General features: G+C 42.2%; 3 protein-coding genes across 4 annotated transcripts in view; all 3 read right to left on the reverse strand.

Annotated features, from left to right (window-relative positions):
* Positions 1 to 5,021: 5,021 nt before the first annotated feature.
* On the reverse strand, positions 5,022 to 16,659 carry LOC131934788 (acid sphingomyelinase-like phosphodiesterase 3b). The gene is made up of 7 exons (XM_059290920.1): positions 16,544 to 16,659; positions 15,182 to 15,374; positions 12,969 to 13,213; positions 11,481 to 11,644; positions 8,977 to 9,154; positions 7,836 to 8,029; positions 5,022 to 5,436 (listed from the first exon to the last, which is right to left on the reverse strand). The coding sequence occupies exons 1-7, from the start codon at positions 16,605 to 16,607 to the stop codon at positions 5,101 to 5,103; spliced, it is 1,374 nt and encodes a 457-aa protein (XP_059146903.1). The 5' UTR covers positions 16,608 to 16,659; the 3' UTR covers positions 5,022 to 5,100.
* Positions 16,660 to 19,891: 3,232 nt separating this feature from the next.
* On the reverse strand, positions 19,892 to 27,055 carry LOC131934763 (acid sphingomyelinase-like phosphodiesterase 3b). Of its 2 annotated transcripts, none has more exons than XM_059290883.1 (6): positions 26,987 to 27,055; positions 25,765 to 26,021; positions 24,457 to 24,620; positions 22,465 to 22,642; positions 21,725 to 21,918; positions 19,892 to 21,153 (listed from the first exon to the last, which is right to left on the reverse strand). In XM_059290883.1, the coding sequence occupies exons 1-6, from the start codon at positions 27,028 to 27,030 to the stop codon at positions 20,821 to 20,823; spliced, it is 1,170 nt and encodes a 389-aa protein (XP_059146866.1). In that variant the 5' UTR covers positions 27,031 to 27,055; the 3' UTR covers positions 19,892 to 20,820. The 2 variants fall into 2 exon arrangements, with proteins under 2 accessions (XP_059146866.1, XP_059146865.1); XM_059290882.1 differs by lacking the exon at positions 26,987 to 27,055 and adding an exon at positions 26,432 to 26,524.
* Positions 27,056 to 27,320: 265 nt separating this feature from the next.
* The window catches only part of LOC131934761 (acid sphingomyelinase-like phosphodiesterase 3b), a 30,767-nt gene continuing 30,612 nt past the window's right edge, over positions 27,321 to 27,475 (reverse strand). The window contains exon 9 of the mRNA XM_059290879.1: positions 27,321 to 27,456. The gene's annotated coding sequence lies outside the window, so the exon portion shown is untranslated. The remainder of the gene's footprint in view (positions 27,457 to 27,475) is intronic.

Below are 27,475 nucleotides of genomic sequence, written 5' to 3' on the forward strand. Positions count from 1 at the left end.
GAGGTCTGCAGAAAGCCCAACACTACACGAAATGTGGGGTTTTTTCAGTGGTTTTTTTTTCAGACTTTTTCTCCTGGGAGGGGGGGGGGACTCGTGGACTTGGCAACAATTTCAATAGAATGTGATTACGCTTGAAAACTGGAATCGAAGGAATTAGTGCAAACTTGTGATGAAGGGGTAGAGTAAAATTTGATTTCGATGTCTGCTTATAACGGGGACGGAGTGTTCTAGCGGTAGAGAGCCGGACTGCTAACCCGTAAGTCTCGAGTTCGAATCCGGGTTCCAGTCAGTAGACCTTCCCTGATTCCACCCAACTCTAATGGGTACCCAACTCACGTTAGGGAAAGTAAAGGCGGCTGGGCATAGTGCTGACCACACTATCTCTTCATATGCCGAGGTCACATAAACAAGTGAACTCTACTTCACTTGTCCCATAGACCATCAGATTTGAAAAGAGGACTTTACTTTACTTACTACTTTTAACTTAATTAATATGTCACATTTAATTAATTGTTTTCTTGTACATGTGTTAGTAATTAATTTGTGTGAAAGGGGGCGTTTTAATAAGTTTTGCCTAGGGCGCTAAATAAACTGGCGCCGGCACTGGGTGTGTCTGACACAGTGTGTCCATGATGTGTCTGACACAGTGTGTCCATGATGTGTCTGACACAGTGTGTCCATGATGTGTCTGACACAGTGTGTCCATGATGTTTCTGACACAGTGTGTCCATGATGTTTCTGACACAGTGTGTCCATGATGTGTCTGACACAGTGTGTCCATGATGTGTCTGACACAGTGTGTCCATGATGTGTCTGACACAGTGTGTCCATGATGTGTCTGACACAGTGTGTCCATGATGTGACTGACACAGTGTGTCCATGATGTGTCTGACACAGTGTGTCCATGATGTGTCTGACACAGTGTGTCCATGATGTGTCTGACACAGTGTGTCCATGATGTGTCTGACACAGTGTGTCCATGATGTGTCTGACACAGTGTGTCCATGATGTGTCTGACACAGTGTGTCCATGATGTGTCTGACACAGTGTGTCCATGATGTTTCTGACACAGTGTGTCCATGATGTTTCTGACACAGTGTGTCCATGATGTTTCTGACACAGTGTGTCCATGATGTTTCTGACACAGTGTGTCCATGATGTGTCTGACACAGTGTGTCCATGATGTTTCTGACACAGTGTGTCCATGATGTGTCTGACACAGTGTGTCCATGATGTGTCTGACACAGTGTGTCCATGATGTGTCTGACACAGTGTGTCCATGATGTGTCTGACACAGTGTGTCCATGATGTGTCTGACACAGTGTGTCCATGATGTGTCTGACACAGTGTGTACATGATGTGTCTGACACAGTGTGTCCATGATGTGTCTGACACAGTGTGTCCATGATGTGTCTGACACAGTGTGTCCATGATGTGTCTAACACAGTGTGTCCATGATGTGTCTGACACAGTGTGTCCATGATGTGTCTGACACAGTGTGTCCATGATGTGTCTGACACAGTGTGTACATGATGTGTCTAACACAGTGTGTCCATGATGGGTCTGACACAGTGTGTCCATGATGTGTCTGACACAGTGTGTCCATGATGTGTCTGACACAGTGTGTCCATGATGTTTCTGACACAGTGTGTCCATGATGTGTCTGACACAGTGTGTCCATGATGTGTCTGACACAGTGTGTCCATGATGTGTCTGACACAGTGTGTCCATGATGTGTCTAACACAGTGTGTCCATGATGTGTCTGACACAGTGTGTCCATGATGTGTCTGACACAGTGTGTCCATGATGTGTCTGACACAGTGTGTCCATGATGTGTCTGACACAGTGTGTCCATGATGTGTCTGACACAGTGTGTCCATGATGTGTCTGACACAGTGTGTCCATGATGTGTCTGACACAGTGTGTCCATGATGTGTCTGACACAGTGTGTCCATGATGTGTCTGACACAGTGTGTACATGATGTGTCTAACACAGTGTGTCCATGATGTGTCTGACACAGTGTGTCCATGATGTGTCTGACACAGTGTGTCCATGATGTGTCTGACACAGTGTGTCCATGATGTGTCTGACACAGTGTGTCCATGATGTTTCTGACACAGTGTGTCCATGATGTGTCTGACACAGTGTGTCCATGATGTGTCTGACACAGTGTGTCCATGATGTGTCTGACACAGTGTGTCCATGATGTGTCTAACACAGTGTGTCCATGATGTGTCTGACACAGTGTGTCCATGATGTGTCTGACACAGTGTGTCCATGATGTGTCTGACACAGTGTGTCCATGATGTGTCTGACACAGTGTGTCCATGATGTGTCTGACACAGTGTGTCCATGATGTGTCTGACACAGTGTGTCCATGATGTGTCTGACACAGTGTGTCCATGATGTGTCTGACACAGTGTGTCCATGATGTGTCTGACACAGTGTGTCCATGCTACACCTGACACACTGACTGCTGACATGTGCTGACACAATGTGTAATTAACATGTGCATGCTTCATATTTTATAATTTTTATAAGATACAACAACTTGAAGACAGTTGGGTGTATAGGTTTGCGGAGTAAATTTATTTTTACTTTAAATAATTTGAAAAGTTAGATAAAGATTAATGACAAAACGAAATCGAAAGATTTTTTGTTGATGTGATGTTATGTGGTGTTTGTTATATGGTGTTAATAATGAGGTGTTTTTTTATGTTGTGCACGTTATCAGGTGTTTGTAATGAAGTGACTCCGTGATCTGATCCCCTTGCTTTGTGAACCCCTAGCTCTGTAAACCCCTAGCTCCTTGAACCCCTAGCTCTGTGAACCCCTAGCTCTGTGAACCCCTAGCTCTGTGAACCCCTAGCTCTGTGAACCCCTAGCTCTGTAAACCATTAGCTCTGTAAACCCCTAGCTCCTTGAACCCCTAGCTCTGTGAACCCCTAGCTCCTTGAAGCCCTAGCTCTGTGAACCCTTAGCTCTGTTAACCCCTAGCTCTGTGAACCCCTAGCTCTGTGAACCCCTAGCTCTGTGAACCCCCTAGCTCTGTGAACCCCAAAGCTCTGTGAACCCCTTAGCTCTGTGAACCCCCTAGCTCTGTGAACCCCTAGCTCCGTGAACCCCTAGCTCCGTGAACCCCCTAGCTCTGTGAACCCCTAGCTCCGTGAACCCCCTAGCTCTGTGAACCCCTAGCTCCGTGAACCCCTAGCTCTATGAACCCCTAGCTCTGTGAACCCCAGCACCGTGAACCCCAAGCTCTGTGAACCCCCAGCTCTGTGAACCCCTAGCTCTGTAAACCCTTAGCTCTGTAAACCCCTAGCTCCTTGAACCCCTAGCTCTGTGAACCCCTAGCTCCTTGAACCGCTAGCTCTGTGAACCCTTAGCTCTGTGAACCCCTAGCTCTGTAAACCCTTAGCTCTGTGAACCCCTAGCTCTGTAAACCCTTAGCTCTGTAAACCCCTAGCTCCTTGAACCCCTAGCTCTGTGAACCCCTAGCTCTGTGAACCCCTAGCTCCTTGAACCCCTAGCTCTGTGAACCCTTAGCTCTGTGAACCCCTAGCTCTGTGAACCCCTAGCTCTGTGAACCCCCTAGCTATGTGAACCCCTTAGCTCTGTGAACCCCTTATCTCTGTGAACCCGTTAGCTCTGTGAACCCCTAGCTCCGTGAACCCCTAGCTCCGTGAACCCCCTAGCTCTGTGAACCCCTAGCTCTGTGAACCCCTAGCTCTGTGAACCCCTAGCTCTGTGAACCCCCTAGCTCTGTGAACCCCCTAGCTCTGTGAACCCCCTAGCTCTGTGAACCCCCTAGCTCTGTGAACCCCTAGCTCCGTGAACCCCTAGCTCTATGAACCCCTAGCTCTGTGAACCCCAGCACCGTGAACCCCAAGCTCTGTGAACCCCCAGCTCTGTGAACCCCTAGCTCTGTAAACCCTTAGCTCTGTAAACCCCTAGCTCCTTGAACCCCTAGCTCTGTGAACCCCTAGCTCCTTGAACCCCTAGCTCTGTGAACCCTTAGCTCTGTGAACCCCTAGCTCTGTAAACCCTTAGCTCTGTGAATCCCTAGCTCTGTAAACCATTAGCTCTGTAAACCCCTAGCTCCTTGAACCCCTAGCTCTGTGAACCCCTAGCTCCTTGAACCCCTAGCTCTGTGAACCCTTAGCTCTGTGAACCCCTAGCTCTGTGAACCCCTAGCTCTGTGAACCCCCTAGCTCTGTGAACCCCTTAGCTCTGTGAACCCCTTATCTCTGTGAACCCCTTAGCTCTGTGAACCCCTAGCTCCGTGAACCCCTAGCTCCGTGAACCCCCTAGCTCTGTGAACCCCTAGCTCTGTGAACCCCTAGCTCTGTGAACCCCTAGCTCTGTGAACCCCCTAGCTCTGTGAACCCCCTAGCTCTGTGAACCCCCTAGCTCTGTGAACCCCCTAGCTCTGTGAACCCCTAGCTCTGTGAACCCCTAGCTCTGTGAACCCCCTAGCTCTGTGAACCCCTAGCTCTGTGAACCCAAAGCTCTGTGAACCCCTAGCTCCGTGGTTTAACCCTAAACCATAAAGGACTGGACCCTGGGTATCCAGCGATCTACATCAACAACATACAGCTGCAACATACAGGCTGCAACATACAGCTGCAACATACAGGCTGCAACATACAGCTGCAACATACAGGCTGCAACATACAGCTGCAACATACAGCTGCGTGTTACATCAACAACATACAGCTGCAACATACAACTGCAACATACAGCTGCGTGTTAAATCAACAACATACAGCTGCAACATACAGCTGCAACATACAGCTGCAACATACAGCTGCAACATACAGCTCCAACATACAGCTGCAACCTACAGCAGCAACATACAGCTGCTTGCGGGTGCTCCATCCTATTGTTGAGTCTGGCCTTCCTGTAAACTTTTCCAGTAACAATCTCCAAAGAAAAAATAAAACTCTTCCATTTTTTTTTAAATAATAAACAAATTTTAATAAACCAACTATGAGAACATATTTTTTTTTTGTTTTAATGTTTATTTTTTATTACCGAACAATAAAATAACATGTTAATAATCTTTCGACCAAAAATTACAAAACAATAAAATAACATGTTAATTATCTTTCGACCAAAAGTTCGAAAACAACTGAACAATTTGAGCCAACAATCTGTCGACCCAGTCAGCCAAAAACAGAGTCCTCTTCTTTTTGTGCACGTACTCGTTGACGCAAATTTTGGCCGCGCTTTCCTCTTGCATCTGGCCACCGCACCATATGCCAGCTTGCACAGCGTCCGTGCAGTCTTGGGTCAAGTTAGTGACCAGTAGGTAGTTGCAGCACTGCTTCATGTGGCTGCTGTCCACTGTGTCCATGCTCTTGTAGATGGCCTTCAGTGACCCTAAGCTCATGTCTGGAACTCCGAATGCCGTCTGGAAGTTGTACAGCTCCTCCTAGAGAAATTAGGTCATTTTTTTTTTATTTATGTACAACTTATAGAACAATAACAATAAAGGTAACAATGTTAAAAATATAAAAAATTATATGAACAATTACATTTTTTTACACAAAACTTATTTGGGACTTCGGTAAAGTAGAGTACAAATAAAGTATTCTATTTGATTTTTTTATTCCTGCTTCATGCAAGTTTCATTCAAGATTCGATACAGTTGGACCCTGGGCTTTGACGTTCAAACCTAATCCTTTCCTGGAATTTGTTAGTGATGAAGAAAATACGACAACAAATCTTCCACTCTACGATGATGGCAATCATCTGTATGCAGGAAAAGGGGGGGGGGGGGGGTTTCACTTGTTGTGTTGGTATTGTTGTATGGTGATATGAACTATTAGTTAATTATTTGGGTTGAAAATAACTGTTACATAATCAGCAACGTTTATGCTATTACTATTGATGGGAGATAATACATGAAAACATCATTGTTTCATCTGTATGCTTTAAATTGTTAAAATGTTTTTAAAATAATCTCAAGAATAATTTTTATGTTGTTGTTGCAACTATTTTTAATGTTATTATGTGCGCCTATCTTAAATGTAATTATGTGCGCCTATTTTAAATGTAATTATGTGCGACTATCTTTAAAATTACATTTGACTATTTTCGCGTGTTTATTATGAGCGACTATTTTCGCGACGGTATTTTATTTCTTCATGTTTTTTGCGGCGGTAAACATGAGATCGATTCGCTTCTTCGATCTCCCGCGCTACACCAATTAGCAGACGGCATAAAACAGCCGACTCTGTGGCTTCAAATGTCAGCCGGCGGGTGCTATTAAAACAGTTTGACAACACGCAGAAGATTTTGTCGTCTGATAAAAAAGTTCTCTGCAACCACTGAAATTACCTTATCAAGCTGTCGTTTTATATCCTGAACGCACCTATTTTAAACCACCCACATAGATTTGTCGTTATTATATCCTGAACGTACCTATTTTAAACCACCCACGTAGAATTGTCGTTGTTATATCCTGAACATACTTTTTACCCCCCCCCCCCCCCCATAGAATTGTCGTTATTATGTCCTGAACGTACTTATTTTTAAACCACCCTATCGAATTGTCGTTATTATACCCTGAACACACCAATTTTAGCAGACCCCACAACGCCGTTATACACACATTTGCTACACTAACTGCGTGTTTCGTAAAAAAAAAAAACTCACCATTTAAATAATAGTTCATCTGATAAGAGCGATATTTATAGACTTGCATCTCAAGCACGCATGCGCACTAACCTAAATATTGGTTGAACAAGTACAGTCACAAACCTATCTTCCATTTCTAATGTGTGTATCAATTTTATCTTATATTTTTTCATGGTAAGATTTTCGTCCAAATCAGGTTGTTTGAAATGCTTTATATCCTTTAAACTGTGTCTTCAATAAGATTTTAGACTCGCTGTATTCTTTTCTCTAGAACATTCGTTTAGTGCTGAGCCTGAGGGAGGGCTGAGATATATCTGTGGTGAGGGTTGACATTCAACAGGCAATCAACGGCCACACCCTCCCCTACCCACCTTTTAACGCTCTTAGAATAAGATGTGGGGAAGGAGGGTGGGGGTGCAATGAATGACGTGGCAAAGTCAGGTACCGGGGCAGATACCTGGGCAGGTTTATTGGCAGGCATAGGGGCAGGTAATGTGTAGGGACATAAGTATATATATATATATATATATATATATATATATATATATATATATATATATATATATATATATATATATATATATATATATATATATATATATATATATATATATATATAGACAGGTACATAGACAACATGTCTATCCAGAGTCACGTGCCTCTCTATAAATAACATTTTGTCTTCTTCTAGAACATACCACATTACACGTATCACCCTCAAAACCACAAACTAACCCCCCCCCCCCCACACACACACACTCCCAAACCATCTCACTATTCCGCCACTACATCCCTCCCACCACAACCCCCCCCCCCCTCTATGCCCCGCCCACCATATCGCCCTACTTGTAAGTCCCTGGGCACTGTAGTATCTCTAGAAGTAAAATTAATCTAACCACTGGACAAGCAATCTTTCCACAGAACAGCACAAACTAATATACGTCCTCACCTACAACTTCAGCCCCCCCCCCCCCCTCCCCACTCCCATACATGCTGATTCCAGACTTCCGCTGTCCGAGTAAGGAACGGGTATTTTTGAAAGTTATGGCCGCCTTTTTTTAACTTTCAAATAATCGTTTCAACCCTACATTGTGATGACAAAACTAACCACAAACTGACAACATCGAACCCCTCCCTAACACTCCAACCCCCCCCCCCCCCCCCCACCACCCTAACGACCTTGACACTTACCCACTGAGTCGCGTTGCGCCGGTTGCTGTCCGTGACGTTGATGAAGAACTGCCGGTAGTTGAGGTGCCGGCCGGTGTCACGGTCGTACTCCACCAGCCGGATGCCGGGGTTGTGGGGCTCGCCCGTCTCCGTGGGGATGCGGTACCTCCAGGGGGTGATGGAGGGGGCGATGAACACGGGCGTGGCTCCCATACCTGAGGAGGGGGGACATAGTGTTAGGTAAATGGGCAGGTACATGAGTAAGTACATAGGCAGGTACTGAGCAACGTGTTAAAGGGTTAAGGTTGAGGTTGTGGTTAATGAGACAGTGGCGGCTATAGGTTAAACAACCAGAGCTAAACTTTTCACGCAGAACTTGTGTGGCTTGAGGTAGATTCGTCAAGATCTACTGACTACCAGTCATGGAGTAATCACCACCATCAGTCAGGGAGTATTCACCACCACCATCACCACCACCAACACCATCAGTCAGGGAGTACTCACCACCACCACCACCATCACCACCACCACCACCATCACCACCACCACCACCATCACCACCATCCCCACCATCACCACCACCACCACCACCACCACCATCACCACCACCACCATCACCACCACCACCACCATCACCACCACCACCACCATCACCACCATCCCCACCATCACCACCACCACCACCACCACCATCACCACCACCACCACCACCATCCCCACCATCACCACCACCACCACCATCAGTCATGATGTACTCACCACCACCACCACCACCATCACCACCATCCCCACCATCACCACCACCACCACCACCATCACCACCACCACCACCACCACCATCCCCACCATCACCACCACCACCACCACCATCATCACCATCACCACCACCACCACCATCCCCACCACCACCACAACCACCACCATCACCACCACCACCATCACCACCATCACCACCACCACCACCATCACCACTACCACCACCACCACCATCAGTCATGATGTACTCACCACCACCACCACCACCATCACCACCATCCCCACCATCACCACCACCACCACCATCAGTCAGGATGTACTCACCACCACCACCTTCACCACCACCACCACCACCACCACCATCACCACCACGATCACCACCATCAACAGTCAGTCGAGTACTCACCATCGTCCCTCTGCAGTATTCTGAAGGAATCCGAGTGGTCGTGTCCGTAGTGGTGTGCCAGGATGATATCTGAGTAGCTGGTCAGCAGGTTGATGAAGCGGGCGTGGAACCGGAGCTGGAACCAGTTCAATAGGGAAGGAACCACCAGGGTTGGGGGAACATGACCGGTGATGATGACCTGATGGCGAAACAGTTGTCACAGTAAGGTATGGCACTGTCACTGACAGTGTCATAGTAAGGCTTTTCACTGACAGTGTCACAATAAGGCATGGCACTGACAGTGTCACAGTAAGGTATGGCACTGTCAGTGTCAGTGTCACAGTAAGGTATGGCACTGTCACTGACAGTGTAAATATTGGGCATTGTACTGAGTGTCACAATAAGGCATGGCACTGTCATTATCAGTGTAAGTATTGGGCATGTCACTGACAGTGTCACAGGAAGGCATGGCACTGACAGTGTCACAGCGAAACGGATCAGCAAAGTATCTGTCAGTGTCTGATCGTATTCGTCAAATAAGGATACAAGAGATGCAGTTGGCAACCTTCCCTCCCCATCTACACAAAGGGAACGGCTAACCCAATTCAAGTAAACACTGTACCTGTCTCTGTCTATCTCTCTCCATCTCAATATCTCTCTCTCAATATCTCTCTCAATATCTCTCTCAATATCTCTCTCAATATCTCTTACACTCACACGCCACTACATGTAATGTATTTATCAATTCACTATTATTAAGATAATTACTAGACGCCGCTACAAATTAGAAAAATAAGTTTATTTTTTATTAGTATAGCTAATTAAAACACACCAAGCCTAATTACCAAGACGCGCAGTTATAAAAAAAACTGCATGGATAAGATTGTTTATGTAGACATTAGGTTGCTATTGGCAACATAATTTATGGCTGGCTGGCTCGACCAGAATTTACATGTTTCTCGAAGCTTCGACTCAGGACGTTCTACACTGGTCTCAGTGTCTATCAAATCTAAGTATCCCATACTGAACACGTCCAAAGCACCTCCATCCCGTCACCAACCCTCACCCAAACATACCATCCCCCAACCCCCGCCCAAAAAGCCCGTCCCCATCCTCCACCCAAACAGACCATTCCCCAACCTCCACCCAAAAAGCCAGTCCCCAACCCCCACCCAAAAAGCCCGTCCCCCAACCCCCACCCAAAAAGCCCGTCCCCCAACCCCCACCCAAAAAGCCCGTCCCCCAACCTCCACCCAAAAAGCCCGTCCCCTAACCTCCACCCTAAAAGCCCGTCCCCCAACCTCCACCCAAAAAGCCCGTCCCCCAACCCCCACCCAAAAAGCCCGTCCCCCAACCTCCACCCAAAAAGCCCGTCCCCAACCCCCACCCAAAAAGCCCGTCCCCCAACCTCCACCCAAAAAGCCCGTCCCCAACCCCCACCCAAAAAGCCCGTCCCCCAACCCCCACCCAAAAAGCCCGTCCCCCAACCCCCACCCAAAAAGCCCGTCCCCCAACCTCCACCCAAAAAGCCCGTCCCCCAACCTCCACCCAAAAAGCCCGTCCCCCAACCTCCACCCAAAAAGCCCGTCCCCCAACCCCCACACAAAAAGCTCGTCCCCCAACCCCCACCCAAAAAGCCCGTCCCCCAACCCCCACCCAAAAAGCCCGTCCCCCAACCCCCACCCAAAAAGCCCGTCCCCCAACCCCCACCCAAAAAGCCCGTCCCCCAACCCCCACCCAAAAAGCTCGTCCCCCAACCCCCACCCAAAAAGCCCGTCCCCCAACCCCCACCCAAAAAGCCCGTCCCCCAACCCCCACCCAAAAAGCCCGTCCCCCAACCCCCACCCAAAAAGCCCGTCCCCCAACCCCCACCCAAAAAGCCCGTCCCCCAACCCCCACCCAAAAAGCCCGTCCCCCAACCCCCACCCAAAAAGCCCGTCCCCCAACCCCCACCCAAAAAGCTCGTCCCCCAACCCCCACCCAAAAAGCCCGTCCCCCAACCCCCACCCAAAAAGCCCGTCCCCCAACCCCCACCCAAAAAGCCCGTCCCCCAACCCCCACCCAAAAAGCCCGTCCCCCAACCCCCACCCAAAAAGCCCGTCCCCCAACCCCCACCCAAAAAGCCCGTCCCCCAACCCCCACCCAAAAAGCCCGTCCCCCAACCCCCACCCAAAAAGCCCGTCCCCCAACCCCCACCCAAAAAGCCCGTCCCCCAACCCCCACCCAAAAAGCCCGTCCCCCAACCCCCACCCAAAAAGCCCGTCCCCCAACCCCCACCCAAAAAGCCCGTCCCCCAACCCCCACCCAAAAAGCCCGTCCCCCAACCCCCACCCAAAAAGCCCGTCCCCCAACCCCCACCCAAAAAGCCCGTCCCCCAACCCCCACCCAAAAAGCCCGTCCCCCAACCCCCACCATAACAGTGTATCCCATCATCTCCCCACCCCTACCCTCACTCGAACGACCAGGTGAGTCCATGGCCATGAGTGGGATGGGGGGGGGGGAGAGGATGACAAAAGTGTACTCACCTTCTCCCCGGCTGACCTTGACCCCGCGAGCACGGCGTCGATCCACTGGAACTGACCAGCGGGGTCGGTGAGGTTGGTGGTCACGTGATCACCCTCCATGTATAGCACGGTGTTGAGGGCCAGCAGACGGAGCTTTGGTCGGATCAGCTTGGTGTAGTAGCCACCTGGTGGACAGAGGGGGGGGGGGGGGAGATGACGTCATGGTGGACAGGGGGGGGGGGGTAATGACGTCATGGTGGACAGGGGGGAGATGACGTCATGGTGGACAGGGGGGGGGGAGGTAATGACGTCATGGTGGACAGAGGGCCAGCAGACGGAGCTTTGGTCGGACCAGCCTGGTGTAGTACCCACCTGGTGGATAGAGGGGGGGGGGGAGATGACGTCATGGTGGACAGAGGGGGAGTTATGACGTCATGGTAGACAGAGGGGGGGGGGGGCTATGATGTCACGCTTGCCCCTGTGGTTTGATTACCTTCACCTTCATGATGTCACGACGCAGATACTCGCCTATGACATCCAAACAGAGAAAAGGTGACGACATGACGTCACGAATTACCGGATCACGCGATGACGTCATGATTATCCCCTGTTTATGTACTGGCCTATATGACGTCACTATGGAACGAGTCATGTCGTCAAGGCGTTGTGAGACAGGATGTTGACGTACGAATCAGTACTAACTGAAGATGCCATTGCTAGTCGATCTCTACCATTTCCTCCCCTCCATCTCTATACATCTAATGATGTGTTGATGGGGATTTCTTGTATTCCTAACGAATTAAAGTCCTGCTGGCACCTAAGTTTCTATTCAATAAATACCACCCTTTCAAGGAAAGTGAATTATGTGTTAATTAATGTAAAGACGGTTTGTCTTTGTAAACATTAACAAGATGTTTAATCCACATCCATGCTTTTTTCAAAGCATTTAAGATGTGATCTTAGGTCAACATTAACAAAAGCTTATCTGTGTCTATATCTTTATCTGAGTGTTCAAACTTGAGTCCCTGTCAGCATTAGATAAAGCTTATCTGTTGTCTATATCTTTATCTGAGTGTTCAAACTTGAGCCTGTCAGCATTAGATAAAGCTTATCTGTGTCTATATCTTTATCTGAGTGTTCAAACTTGAGTCCCTGTCAGCATTAGATAAAGCTTATCTGTGTCTATATCTTTATCTGAGTGTTCAAACTTGAGCCTGTCAACATTAGATAAAGCTTATCTGTGTCTATATCTTTATCTGAGTGTTCAAACTTGAGTCCCTGTCAGCATTAGATAAAGTTTATCTGTGTCTATATCTTTATCTGAGTGTTCAAACTTTAGTCCCTGTCAACATTAGATAAAGCTTATCTGTTGTCTATATCTTTATCTGAGTGTTCAAACTTGAGTCCCTGTCAGCATTAGATAAAGTTTATCTGTTGTCTATATCTTTATCTGAGTGTTCAAACTTGAGTCCCTGTCAGCATTAGATAAAAGCTTATCTGTGTCCGTACCTTTCTTAAAGAGTTCTATCTGCTGCGGGTCAACGATCCAGTCGGCCCAGATCTCAGACATGCGCAGATACATCTCGCTGACACTTCCGCTGGCCTGGTCGCTGGGGTAGAAGTCGTGGTTCCCGAGGCTGGGGTAGAAGGGCACCCCGGGGAACGTCTTGTTCAGGGCCGTCGTGATGTTCTGTAGGATGGCCAGGTTGATGTTGAGGCTCATGTAGGTGTCGCTGATGTGGGCTACGTTGTCACTAAAACCAACATGATAATGTGATAATGTTTTACATCTTGTCTTACAATCAGTTTTGACAAGTTGTCACTAAAATCAACATGATAATGTTATACATCTTCTTACAATCAGTTTTGGCAAAGTGCATTAGTTTTGTAAGTACTTTTAACATTAAATATTAATAGTTAGTTCCGTTAATCACTTCCAATTCACATATTTAGTGTAACCAAGGAAAGTAACTGAAAACAAAGTTATAAAAGCCGTAAAAATTGCAGACAAATTGAATATTTATAAAATTCAAATAAGAATCAATATTTATTTTTGATATAAACATGAATGATAAAATTGTTTGTTACATATTGGTTTAACAGTTATTCTTTATCAATTTTAGAATTATTATTTGACTTTAATTGAAATAGGAAACACCATTAACTGTATTATGCAAGTAATTTTTTGAATAGCGATAGTTAAGCACCATCTTTGATCGGTCTCTCAATTTCAATGTGTGGTAGGAAATATACAGACATCGGAAAAACTGGGCTTTGCAATTCTGTCCGTATGTCTGTATGCCTGTGTGTGTGTCTGTGTGTAAACACGATTACTTGAGTACCGTTACAGCTAGGTTAATGAAATTTCATATAAGTATTTTATCAAAATCGTAGATCCATATCAACTTTTGAGCGATTTCCGATAACCGGAAGTGGTACTTTTCTACTTTGAATTTTTCAAAAGCCTATAACTTGAGTACTATTTCAGATAGATAAATGAAATTTCACATGTGAGTACAAGATCTAATTTTCTACCTTCTGTTAAATTTTGAGTAATTTCCGTTGACCGGAAGTAGTAATTTACGCTACTTCCGATTTCTCAAAAAACTAATGTAAACTTTTAAAGTACTAATAATATTGCGCACTATTATGCACTTTTTTATTTGGCGTTCACTTGGTGTGCAATTCTTTTGTCTACGAGATTTTATTCTATTTTTAAAACTTTAAGTATTTAAAATGGATTAAAAATCATGTCTATAGCCCGAGTTCCCATCCCCTGTTGTTTTATATAAGAATATTCGAGAAAGTTTTGGGGAGATTACTCCCGGTTTATTTCCCTTTGATTATTATATATGCAATTGATGTTCATTGTTCATGTCTTTGATGCTGTGTAAAATCTATCAAATATATTATTATTACTGATTTAAATGTTTAAAACAATTGAATTAATAAAAATAAAAAAAATCTACCCCCTCCTCTCTCCCCCTCTATCCACTTTACCCTCAGACATGATAACCCCACAATCCCTTTAACTGTTCCAACGACCCCCACCACCCACCGCAACATCAATATCCAGAACTTATTTAAAGTTCTAAATCTTGTCTCTTTCCCCTCATCTTTCACACTGCAACCTTTTGAAAACTCAATGCGACCACTACAACACCCTTTCAACTAGTCAACTTCAGTTGTTTCCCTACATAGAAAATGCTTCACTGTCCCATTGACCCTCTCTGAAAAATTTCCTTTCCTCTCCCCACCCAGACTTCTGACACTTTCATTTGACCTTCACCCCTTTTACTGTCATCCTTTGCAATTTTTTATATTCAAATACATGACATCATGTAAATATTCATTATGTACATTTGCAAAACCTTTCGTTTTCATTTGGTGTTCAAAATTATGTTAAAAAATTTGATGTTGATGTACTTGTTTTAATTGCAAATAAAAGTATTTAAAAAAAAAAAAATCGGACACCCGAGTCAAAGAGAAAGTCAAATTGATTGAGGTGTTACCGGGAACCAAAGAGTTATCCTAGGTGCTGTGATGAAAATTGTGGGAACCGCTGACATGCCCCTTTTGGAGTGACAAAAATGACTTACCTTAAGAGCAGTGACACAAAATTTGGGAACCGCTGACTTACCTTAAGAACAGTGACACAAAATGTGGGAACCGCTGACTTACCTTAAGAGCAGTGACACAAAATGTGAGAACCGCTGACTTACCCTGTCCAGATGACAAAGTCGACGTCCCGACGAATCCGCCCCATGTTCTCGATGCTGTCCTGCACTAAGACCCAGGGGGAGTCGCACCAGTAGTCGCCGTAGACCCCCGGGGTGGGGACCACGTCGTTACACGACAGCTGCTGGCCCCAGTAGGTGGGGTCATAGTGGAAGTCGGTCACGTGCCAGAAGTAGCCTGGGGGAGGGGATTTGGTTGACAAGTTTGAACAGGTTGGGTCATAATATTTGTAGCTTTGTGGCTAATCTTAAATTTAGATCCACTTTGTTAACTTTCCACATAAAAACCTTGCCGATAATACAGCAAAGAGGGGGGGGGGGGGGGACGCCGACCTTAGGGGTGGGGCGCCAAATTGAAAGTTTGAGCGGGGGTGCAAATGAAAAGTTCGAGGGGGGTGCAAATCGAAAGTTTTTCCCCGGGCGCCGGGAAGGGTCACTACGCCTCTGACTTAGCATGGATGTTTAATTAATTTCAATCGTGTTAACTATTAAATCAGTCATTAAAAAATAATTTTAAAGATAATTTTAAAGTTGTATACGTCCTATTTTAACTTTCAACTTAAAAAATGTCCTTTAACACTGAACATTCTTCAAATTAGACAAAGACGACCGAGTCTGAATAAGTGTTTGACGTCAATCCAATGGGACAAGCTAACAGGCCCAATGTTGCTCACTCTAGGAGTTGTACAATGATTTAAAACCAAACCCCTCTATTCACTGAACCAGGTGATCTAACGTTCATACTTGAATGTTGATGTAAAAAAAAAAGTTGTACTAATGTTTACAGGTAGCCAGTGTTAAATCTAAATGTGTTGCTTATTTGATATTTGTTGTTGTGTTAGTCACAGTATACATACAAAGGTCCGGCTATTCTATCTCCCTTTTAACGAGTGTTGATTTTAAAATATAAAAAGCTAAATAATCGAATACCAGAGAGAACCGATCACCGCCTCACCCCCTCCCCACATACACACCAACCAGATGGTCGTTATAGTTTGATTACGCTGAAAAGCTTAACATGTAACATCGGGGGTGGGGTGAGGCTTAAAAATCTATATTGCAAATTATAATCGTGTTGACTTTTATTTGTTGCCTAAAACGGGAAATTCAAAAGTTATTAGCACACGGATTCCGTGAAAATTGTGGATCAATACACGATTACCTTCCCTTACTTCTACAAGTACACAATGCTGAAAAACAGGTTGTGTTGTGTTACAGATGCACATTTTTGTACAGATGGTCAATACTGTACGCATGTTGTACATGTACTGTACACATCTTTACTCACATTTGTTATTAAAGCTTTATAGATGACTTCAACCATCTAGAAGATTCTAGAAGACTAACCTGAATCAGCCGTCACCACACTGAACACAGCTATGACGACACCGAACAACTGCACAAGTCCCATAACTCTTGCTTCTCACGCCAAACTCCTGACCGAAAATGTGAACCAGTCAGCCCTTGTGAGAAGATAAGGGGAAGTAAGCCAAGGTTTGTGACTAGCCACACTTGTAGCAGGAAATTAATTCTTCAAAACTTCAAATGACAAAGTAGTCCAAGAGAATTCAACCGTAACCCAGTTAGGTCAAGAGTCAGAAATTGTATCTCTATGTTCTTATTTAGTAGTTTTAAGTGCTGTTGCCGTGTAATATGTTAGCGTATATTTTTAATCAAAAAAAGATTCGATGCTTATTTTCTCAAATGTATTAAAATAGCACATATTCCATTTAATGCTTTTTGCTGTTATTTAACATTCAGCAAAAATGTTGTTTAGATTTATCAGACTAGGATAGGAATTTGAAAAATGGAGGCCGAGGGGGTATTATTTTAAGTGCGACTTGCTTTACTTCTTGATACTGTGTACACTGTTTCTTTTCGGTAAAAAAGAAGTGCGACTGAGTTCATTATTTAACTAAGGGAAATAACAGTGTAATAATTATAGTTTTTAGACTAGTTAAGATTTGTGCCCCTTGCTTTTTATCTTTTATTTTTAGTTTGTTTTTTGGGGGGTTTTTTTGTTTGTTTTTTATATATACATATTTTTAAAAGAGGTATAAATTTTAAAAAACTGAAAATGCATGAGTCAGTCAATAAAATTTTCCAGTCCTTTTTTAGTTATACATTTTGTAATGCAACCAGAGACTTAATTTCATTTTAATTAAGAGGTGGTTTTGTTCAAATAATTGCAAAACGCAACTCTAACTGTATTCTTTTTTAAAACTATTTCATTGTTACGTCCCTTTGACCACAAATGTCTGGGTAACCTCTAGCTTTATCAGAGGCGTAGCGACCCTTCCCGGCGCCCGGGGACAAACTTCGATTTGCAACCCCCCCCCCCCCCCCCTCGAGATTTTGATTTGCACCCCCCCTCAAACTTTCGATTTGCACCCCCCCCCCCTCGAGATTTCCATTTGCACCCCCCCCCCTCAAACTTTCGATTTGCACCCCCCTCAACCTTTCAATTTATTTTTCCAACCCATTTTGGCGCCCCCTAAGGTCGGCGCCCGGGGACATATGTCCCCCGCCCCCCCCCCCCTCGCTACGCTACTGAGCTTTATTATTATTAAAACTATTCTTGAGAAATTTTATGTGGATAAAACCTGTGTGAAAATAATAACCAATCTTATGGTCACGTTTTGTGAAATTGAAATTATTAAAATCCGCCATACAATAAGCATTTTATTCTTTATGAATTAATTGGTTGGAATGGCATTCCAGAGGTAGAAATTAATTATGAACTTTAATTTAAGTTTTTTAAACTGTTACTTTAAACGCTATTTTTAAAATACACAAAATAGGGTAAAATCACGAAATAGCGTCGGTTATTATTCCGGAACTGTACAGCAGTAAAAAAAAAAAAAACAGTAAAACCATGGCGTAGTCTGTCGAGCCTTTCCGGAAACCACCGGAAATTCTGTAAACTGTCATTTATTTGCCGCCATATTATTTTTAATACATAATGTTTAAAAATGTGCAAGGATTGATTTTAGTTGCATTTTAAATACTGTTTAGCTAATTATTTTGTATTTCTAATTATTTTAAGTGTATGTGCTAATTATTGCTGCTACTAAACATTATTCTAGTTATTCTTACTACTTTTAACTTTAGTTAATCTAATCGTCTTATTTACTTATTACTTAATATTTTTACTAACAGAACTAGAGCTGGTTGTCGCAAATCTTCTGCAGGTTTTTTCTGTTTCTAAAAAAAAACATTAATTACTACACTCGAATTAATTAATAATAATTAGATTTACTAATTGTTGCTAATTTTTTGTCAGTTAAACATTAAATTAAGTTAAAACATTAATTTAATGCACTTGACTTTATTTTTCTTTCACCAGTCAAATAAACTATTGTTTACAGCAGGGGTCTCCAAACTTTTCAGTCCGAGGGCCACATTAACTATTAAATTTCAGTTTGGGGGCCAGTTTCTTCCGGACATATCTTTGATTTTTCTGAAAAAGTTCCTCAGCCATCACCAACAAACGTTTTTTCCGTGGACAAAAAGATCTGCGCGGGCCGAATGAGAGGACCTCGCGGGCCGCATCCGGCCCGCGGGCCGTAGTTTGGAGACCCCTGGTTTACAGTAACGAATGTTACCGAAACTCAACGAACATTGCCATATAATTTCCGATGCTATATCGTGATTTTACCCAAAATAGTTTATAATTAGTTTTATATGAAATGAGGAACAATAAATTGTACAAAAGCAGATACCGTTTATAATTCATTTACACCGTATCTTTAAATTTTGTGTTAAACCATAGATAATTTTTGTAATCAACCAAAGCTAAAGACTAAAGAGAGATCTAGTCTAGATCTAATTTAGATTCTAAATCTAGATTGATTTGATTTATCACGATTTTTTCTCCGTTTAGGAAATTAGAGAGTCCAAATTTCAGGTCGGTTTAAAATCCAAATTCTTACGTCAGTTGCCAAAAAGCAAAGTGGTTTTTTTTTAAAGCAAGATTTATAGACATAGGGCAGGGCCTGCCTGTTGCTTACTACATCGCTTACACTAAATACATTTATATGTTAACAAAGAGAACATAAGTTTTACTAGTTTTAAAATTTAGATTTAGTCACTTTTAGTGTTTGTGCAATTAGTAAGGCCTACAATTATTAGTACTAAATTATATTATTTTTAGTAGGCCCTATATAGAATACTATACCTTAACCTTCCATAAAACATTTTTAACCTACCACTACCAAGTTGTGATTCAGCTAGGACCAGTGTTTCTTCCAGACTTTTTTCTCCGGGGGGGGGGGGGGGGACACTTGAAATATTATGGGAGGGGGCGGTAGACTTTCTTCAGGGGGGGGGGAACACTGTTAAAAGTATATATTTTCTATATAAATTTCATTTCGTTCGGGGGGGGGGGGCGACACTTGAAATGTTCAGGAGGGGGGGGGGGGGGTGGTAGACTTTCTTCGGGGGGGGGGGGGGGGACAGAGCCCCTCAAAGAGATGCCTGGAAGAAACTCTGGCTAGGACAGCAGTGCTATGCTTTATGTATTTTTTATTGGTATGCTCTAGAATACTCTCTTGAATAATTGTGTAACATCATGTTTTCTCTAATATCATCATTATTTATTCAGTGATGTTTGATGTTGAGTAGCAAAAAAAATGACTAAATATAGTAAATAATCACCAAATGTAGCAGTCAATATAAAAATGAAAACACAATATAATTAATCACAATTTTTAATACATGTTTATTTTGGTAAAATAATTAATAAGTGGCTTAATTTTTAAAACAAGTAAGATTATTCCAAGAAAGACAAACAATATTCAAGGCAATCCTTTTCAATATTTATAATAATTCATAATCAACCAAATAGCTTCTCAACATGGGTACATTAAGTTGCACAACATTTAAACGAAATTTATGGATGACTAAATTATACCAAATAATGATGATACACTTTAATTAAAAATCAATGGTTTTGTGGTCTCAGGTCATTTAGTTTTAGGACTATAAAATGGGAAAGGATTTCAAAAGTTGCTTTAGCTCAGTATTTGGCTTCAGGTCTTTCTCTCAAACATTGAACTGGCTTTCAAACATGGACCAACTGCCTTAGACAAACACAAAACTAATATCAAAAGTTAACTGTCTGCAGAGTTATCTTGTTAATTTAAATATTTACAATAAGCAATTTAACAAGCCAAAAAAAATTTTAACAGGTATAATATGCTAAATTAATTTGAAAAACAGATAGATGCAACAATAACAATTAATTAGTCATTAACTATGTGAAAATTGTATTGAACAAATTATTTGATATCATCACCTTTAAACTTTAAAACCTACATTATAAATATAATGATCATAGGCAAAACCTAATTGGCTCCATCAACATGTATTTAGTCAGCACAACCAATATTCTTAAAATCAGTTTATCAAAAGAAGTCATTCAAACACTTCAAGTACATTAATAAAAAAATGCATTATGCAAATCAGATTGAATAGATTAATTAATTATTGTCTCATTTGCACTAGTGGATTCTGATAGAATCTTAAAGTAAAAATGTAGATCTATATAAGTTCGGACATTTTATGTCAATCTAATGAACACACGCAATAGGCAGTATTTCCTATTTCAAACTGCTAATAAATGTTTATTCCAGCAAGAGAGCCACTAAAAACACTATGGATAGCATGACTGTGACAAAACTGCCTTTTAAAACTGTTTGAGCATTTTTTAAACTGTTGATGCGATCAGCTGAGCAATTATTAGCTTGCGCTAAATTGTAATTGAGGCCACCACACAGAATGTCTGCCTTCATTTCTTCTGTGCATTTCATGTCCAGCTGGCTGACCACCCAGTAGTTGCAGAACCTCTGGTAGTATTTGCTCTTGTGGTCAGCTTTCAAGTTTTCAAAGATTTTCCTCAAGGATGAGACGCTCATGTCTGGAACATCATAGGCGGTGGTGAAGCTGTAGAGCTCGGCCTAGTGAGGGAGGAGTTGAAGTTGGTTAGGAGTAACATGAGTAGCATGTGTGTAATCATATGGCATTGTGGTGACTAATTTAAATATAGAGTCTATCCAGCTGTAGTGGGTACTCAACATTAATTGAGAGGAAAGTGAAGCCATTAAAACAGATGGACTCTACTCCATCTGCCCTATTTACTGTCATTTTTCAGTGGACTTTTTAAAAATTGTCCCAAGTCATTTTAAAAAAGTCAGTCTCATTTATATTTTTGTTACAAATATTAACAAGTTTTTCATTCTTATTCTGAGAAATATAATTAAGTTTTTATTTTTTAAGAATAAAGTGTGAAATTGAAGAATAATTTGCATTTAACATATTGTTGAAATACTGACTTACCCAGCTAGGTTTTTTTTGTGATATTGTTGAAATACTGACTATCCGGCTAGGTTTTTTGGTAATGTTGCTAAAATACTGACTTACCAAACAATTTTTTTTTTCTTTGTGAGGCTGCTGAATTACTGACTTGTGCAATAGGTTTGTATTCTAAATGATGTTGGTGAAAATACAGATGATGAAATACTGACTTACCCAGTTAGCTTTGTTTTCTTTATTGGCATCTGTGATGTTGATGAAGTACTGAGTGTAGTCCAGGTTGACACCTGTGTCCCTGTTGTACTTGACCAGACGAATGCCAGGGTTGTGAGCCTCTCCTGTCTTTGTTGGCAGTTTGTACCTCCATGGTGTTACTGATGGGGCATTAAACTGGGTTACTGCCCTTTCACCTGTTAGAGAAGTGAAGTGTTATGTAAACATATCATTAGTACCAATGACAATTTGAAGTAATGGACATGAGAGCAAGACCAATATTGGATGACACTTATGGATACCTGGGAAAGTAAAGATGGCTGAACTAAGTGATTAGAGCATCAGTGAGTATCGCCAAAAATGGAGACTAGCCAATGGGTATCTGCCTCAAGTCTAGGCAAGGAGCCTGAACTCTACATCAGCCAAGTTATGCCTTGAGATATGGGATGGCATGGTAGCACTCAGTTACTAGCCTGAAGGTCTCGAATTCGATATCGGTCTGGACTTGTGACCGTAGGATGCTCTGTGTCCACCCAGGTCTAATTGTTACCCGACTCACATTAGGGAAAGTAAAGGCGGCTGATCAAAGTGCTGACCACACCATGCCTTGTGGATTGTTAGGTGACAGTGAAAGATGAGCTTTATGTGTGAATTGCTAATAGATTCTACTTTTTTTTAAATTCTGCTACCATGTAAAATATAATGTTGGATCTAGCTGATGTGTTGTGATTGCAAAATTGTACCTTTCTCATCTTGTAAGATTTTAAAGCTATCTGCATGGTCGTGTCCATAGTGAGTTGCGACAATAATATCAGAATAGTTGTGGATGATATCCATAAAAGATTTCTTAAAGTGTGGATAGAACCAATCCGAATATCCAGGGAAGAAAAGGCCAGGTGGGACGTGGCCAGTCACAAACACCTGTAGCAAGCCAAACATTTAAATATTACAAACAAACAAAAAAACAGGATTTATAATTTCCTCATAAGTTTTAATAAACCGGGAGTGATCTCCCCTAAACTTTCTCGAATATTCTTATATAAAATAACAGGGGATGGGAACTCGGGCTATAGACATGATTTTTAATCCATTTTAAATACTTAAAGTTTTAAAAATAGAATAAAATCTCGTAGACAAATTAATTGCACACCAAGTGAACGCCCAATAAAAAAGCGCATAATAGTGCGCAATATTATTAGTACTTTTAAAATTTACATTAGTTTTTTGAGAAATCGGAAGTAGCGTAAATTACTACTTCCAGTCAACGGAAATTACTCAAAATTTAACAGAAGGTAGAGAATTAGATCTTTTACTTACATGTGAAATTTCATTTATCTATCTGAAATAGTACTCAAGTTATAGGCTTTTAAAAAATTCAAAGTAGGAAAAGTACCACTTCCGGTTATCGGAAATCGCTCAAAAGTTGATACGGATCTACGATTTTGATAAAATACTTATATATGAAATTTCATCAACCTAGCTGTAACGGTACTCAAGTTATCGTGTTTACACACGGACACACAGACACACACACACACAGACATACGGACAAGATTGCAAAATTATGTTTTTCCGTATCAGTGAGGTGTAAAACGTCGAGATCTGTAAAAATCTCGATTTTTTTTTTGCACGATTACAATACTTTCTCTATACTTCGTATATACGAGAAAGTAAAAATACTAAACAGATTTTTAAATCACATAGCAAAAACATTCAGCAGTGGGGTTTTTTTTTAACTCCCAGCTTCTTAACATCTATCTATATACTACTAAAACGCAAGTTTGTTTACATGTTTGAATATTTTTTTTTTTTGTTTGTTTGTCTGTTTGGTTACAGGAGAGAATCTGCACTATTTGTAGAGCTGTAAATACCTAATTAGGCAGAAAACAATGTTCTTTTTGACCAAACTGTTAATCACAAATTAATTTTAAGACGTTAATTAATTTATTTAATTAATCATTTGTATATTGAACCACATTAATTATAAAAGTTCAGAACAATGACTTTACTTATAGTGACGTCACATAATTTATTTACTTTTTACAACAATAATGTCGGCTTCCATCGAATATTTTGTTTTCCATTCAAAAGTTTAATGCATTATAAAGCTAATTTTCTGTCGGCTATAGCTTTAACGATACTTCCGTTTGCTATTTTTATTAGGTTCCAAGACTATTATCAATTTTCAACAGTTCTAATTTGAGTATACAATAAATTTCTCTAGATCTAGACTCTAAAAATCAGCTGCCGGACGGTTGAAGAGAAAATCAATCCTAGATCTAAAATCTAGAGTCTAGGTCAAACCAAAATTAATTAGTTAAAAATAAAAACCATTATAAAATCCCAATAAATTATTGAGTGTCTTTCTAAAACTATGATAGTCCTTAAATATTTGATATAAATCATTGTTTCTTAGCTTCAATGATCATCTAATTCGAGAATACATTGGGTTTATGATTTATCTATCTAGGTTCTAGATCTAGAATCTAGATCTACGAAATAAATAGAGACACATCATGTCAATCTTATTTTTTTTTCAATTTTTATTTAAATGTGAATGATAAAGTTGCCTAACGGAACTTGGTGGGATACAGGGCATGTGAAGTAAAGTCCACCTGTTTCTTTGTCCTCAGCATATAAAGGGATAATGTGTATGTCAACATTATATATAGGAGTGGTGTGCCTGTTTGAGGTGGTATTCAAAGGATATGCATTATCTTTTGCTCAAGCGTTACCTTCTCTCCTTTATCTTTAGCACTTTGCAGCTGTTGCTTCATCCACTTGAACTGGTCAGTGGGGTCAGTCATGTTGGCGGTCAGCTTGTCACTGGTGTAGTACAGGTTTGTGTTCAGTGCCAGAAGTCTTAGGCCAGGTCTTACAATCACAGAGTAGTACCCGCCTGCATGAGAAATAAAGATTTTAGTACTCACATTTATGTATATTTGTTATATATGATATATTATATGTGTATGTATGTATGTATGTATGTATGTATGTATGTATGTATGTATATATATATATATATATATATATATATATATATATATATATATACCTAGGTAGGATATGGTTCTTTGTTGATGCTAGTAAAATAAATCAGAAATAACCAAACTGACCTTTGTTTTATCATTTTTACATTAGGGGTCATCCATAAATGACGTCACGCTTTTTGACGATTTTTACCTCCCTACCTCCCCTCCGTCACACGTCGTTACAAAAAAACCAGACCCCCCCCCCCTAAAATAACGTCACACCTCAGCCTACAACCCCCTTCAAAATTGCTGTTGAATTTTTCTTAAAAAATCGACATTTTTCCAAAATCTTGTCAGAATGCTGTCAACATAGAGTATTTTGATCAATTCCTATTACAATTTATTAAAACAGTTTTCTAAAACGCGAAATAACGGCTACAACTCGTTTTCTAAAATGCTTTTTTATAATGCAAAAAAGTGACGTCACACCATCTGAAATCCCCCCCTCCCCCTCATCACACACCGTCACAAAATTACGGACCCCCCTCCCCCCTACGAGTGTGACGTCATTTATGGACGACCTCTTACAACTTTGCAAAAAGTTAAAAAAACTGAAAACGCAGTTTCACTGCAAATTGCTTGTTATGAGTATTACATTTGGTAAATACATAAAACGAGCCGACCCACTATCAGTAAGTCGTTAAAGACGATAACCCCCCCCCCCCCCCCGTGAAAGCAGCCTCCTCTTAGCTACCTCCCCTAAGTTTAAAATAGTTTCAAACTAAATTATCTGCCCCTAATAGCCGTCACTTAACCCGGCTCTACGATTGTAAACATTGAGCGTGAACCACAGCTCACTAGACTTCCTAGAGAGGGGACTGCAAGGCGCGCTTAAAGCTTGTTTTCTAACGTCTCCAAGAAGAGAATTATATATATATATAGATATTTTTTAGAAACTTAGTATTTGAATTTAAAATTGTATTGAAAACTTTTTAATTATTGAGTAAGAATTATTATTCTTGAGTAAGGTTAGAATCCCCTCTGGTACACATCCCAAACTCCAAGACTTACCCTCCTTGACAAAATAATTCTCTTCCTTGTTGCCCACAGTCTTGATGATCCAGTCCCTCCACATGTCATCAATGCTCCTGTAAAACTCATCCTCTGTGTAGTTGGCTTGACCGTTGGGGTAGAAGTCGTGGTTGCCCAGGGATGCGTAGACGGGCGCTCCCACAAAGCTGGTGTTGAGCAGGTCGGTGATGTTCTGGAGGATCTCAAGGTTCAGCTCCAGGGACAAGTTCTTGTCGGCTATGTGGGCCACGGTGTCACTGTAAGGAGATATTTGAAGAGAGTGTTCCTACAATAAACATTTGATGCCAGTGTCCTTTGACTTACCCCGTCCAAATGAGAAAGTCGACATCATGTTTGTAGCGAGCAGTGGCGTAGCTAGGATTTTTGGGCCCCTATGCAAAAAGTGTTAGCGGGCCTCTCAGAGGCGTAGCGACCCTTCCCGGCGACATACTTCCGATTTGCACCCCCCCCCCCCCCACCCTCAGACTTTCGATTTGCACCCCTCCCCCTCAAACTTTCGAAAGAGGGCCCCTATTTGCTTTGGGCCCCTATGCCTTGCTTACGCTAGCTTTACGGTAGCTGTGCCACTGGATGCGAGCCTTACTTACCCCGTCCAAATGAGAAAGTCGACATCATGTTTGATGCGAGCCTTTGTTTCAACACTTACCCCGTCCAAATGAGAAAGTCGACATCAGGTTTGATGCGAGCCTTACTTACCCCGTCCATATGAGAAAGTCGACATCATGTTTGATGCGAGCCTTACTTACCCCGTCCAAATGAGAAAGTCGACATCACGTTTGATGCGAGCCTAACTTACCCAGTCCAAATGAGAAAGTCGACATCATGTTTGATGCGAGCCTTACTTACCCCGTCCATATGAGAAAGTCGACATCACGTTTGATGCGAGCCTTACCCCGTCCAAATGAGAAAGTCGACATCATGTTTGATGCGAGCCTTACTTACCCCGTCCAAATGAGAAAGTCGACATCATGTTTGATGCGAGCCTTACTTACCCAGTCCAAATGAGAAAGTCGACATCATGTTTGATGCGAGCCTTACTTACCCCGTCCATATGAGAAAGTCGACATCACGTTTGATGCGAGCCTTACTTACCCCGTCCAAATGAGAAAGTCGACATCACGTTTGATGCGAGCCTTTGTTTCAACACTTACCCCCTCCAAATGAGAAAGTCGAAATCATGTTTGATTCGAGCCTTACTTACCCCGTCCAAATGAGAAAGTCGACATCACGTTTGATGCGAGCCATGCTTTTAACACTTACCCCGTCCAAATGAGAAAGTCGACATCATGTTTGATGCGAGCCCTACTTACCCCGTCCAAATGAGAAAGTCGACATCATGTTTGATGCTAGTATTTGTTTTAACACTTACCCCGTCCAAATGAGAAAGTCGACATCATGTTTGATGCGAGCCTTACTTACCCCGTCCATATGAGAAAGTCGACATCATGTTTGATGCTAGTATTTGTTTTAACACTTACCCCGTCCAAATGAGAAAGTCGACATCAGGTTTGATGCGAGCCATGCTTTTAACACTGTCGGTGACCAGGGCCCAGGTGGCATCACACCAGTAGTCGCCGAACGTCTGCAGGGCTGGCACCTCCTCGTTACAGGACAGCTTGCTGGTCGCGTACGTGTGGTCATAGTGGAAGTCGGTCACGTGCCAGAAGTAGCCTGGGGGAGGGGGAGATGG

The sequence above is a fragment of the Physella acuta genome, unplaced genomic scaffold, assembly GCF_028476545.2.
Source record: "Physella acuta isolate Inbredline_101_S28 unplaced genomic scaffold, ASM2847654v3 ptg000117l, whole genome shotgun sequence".
In the NCBI taxonomy this organism is placed as follows: domain Eukaryota; kingdom Metazoa; phylum Mollusca; class Gastropoda; family Physidae; genus Physella; species Physella acuta.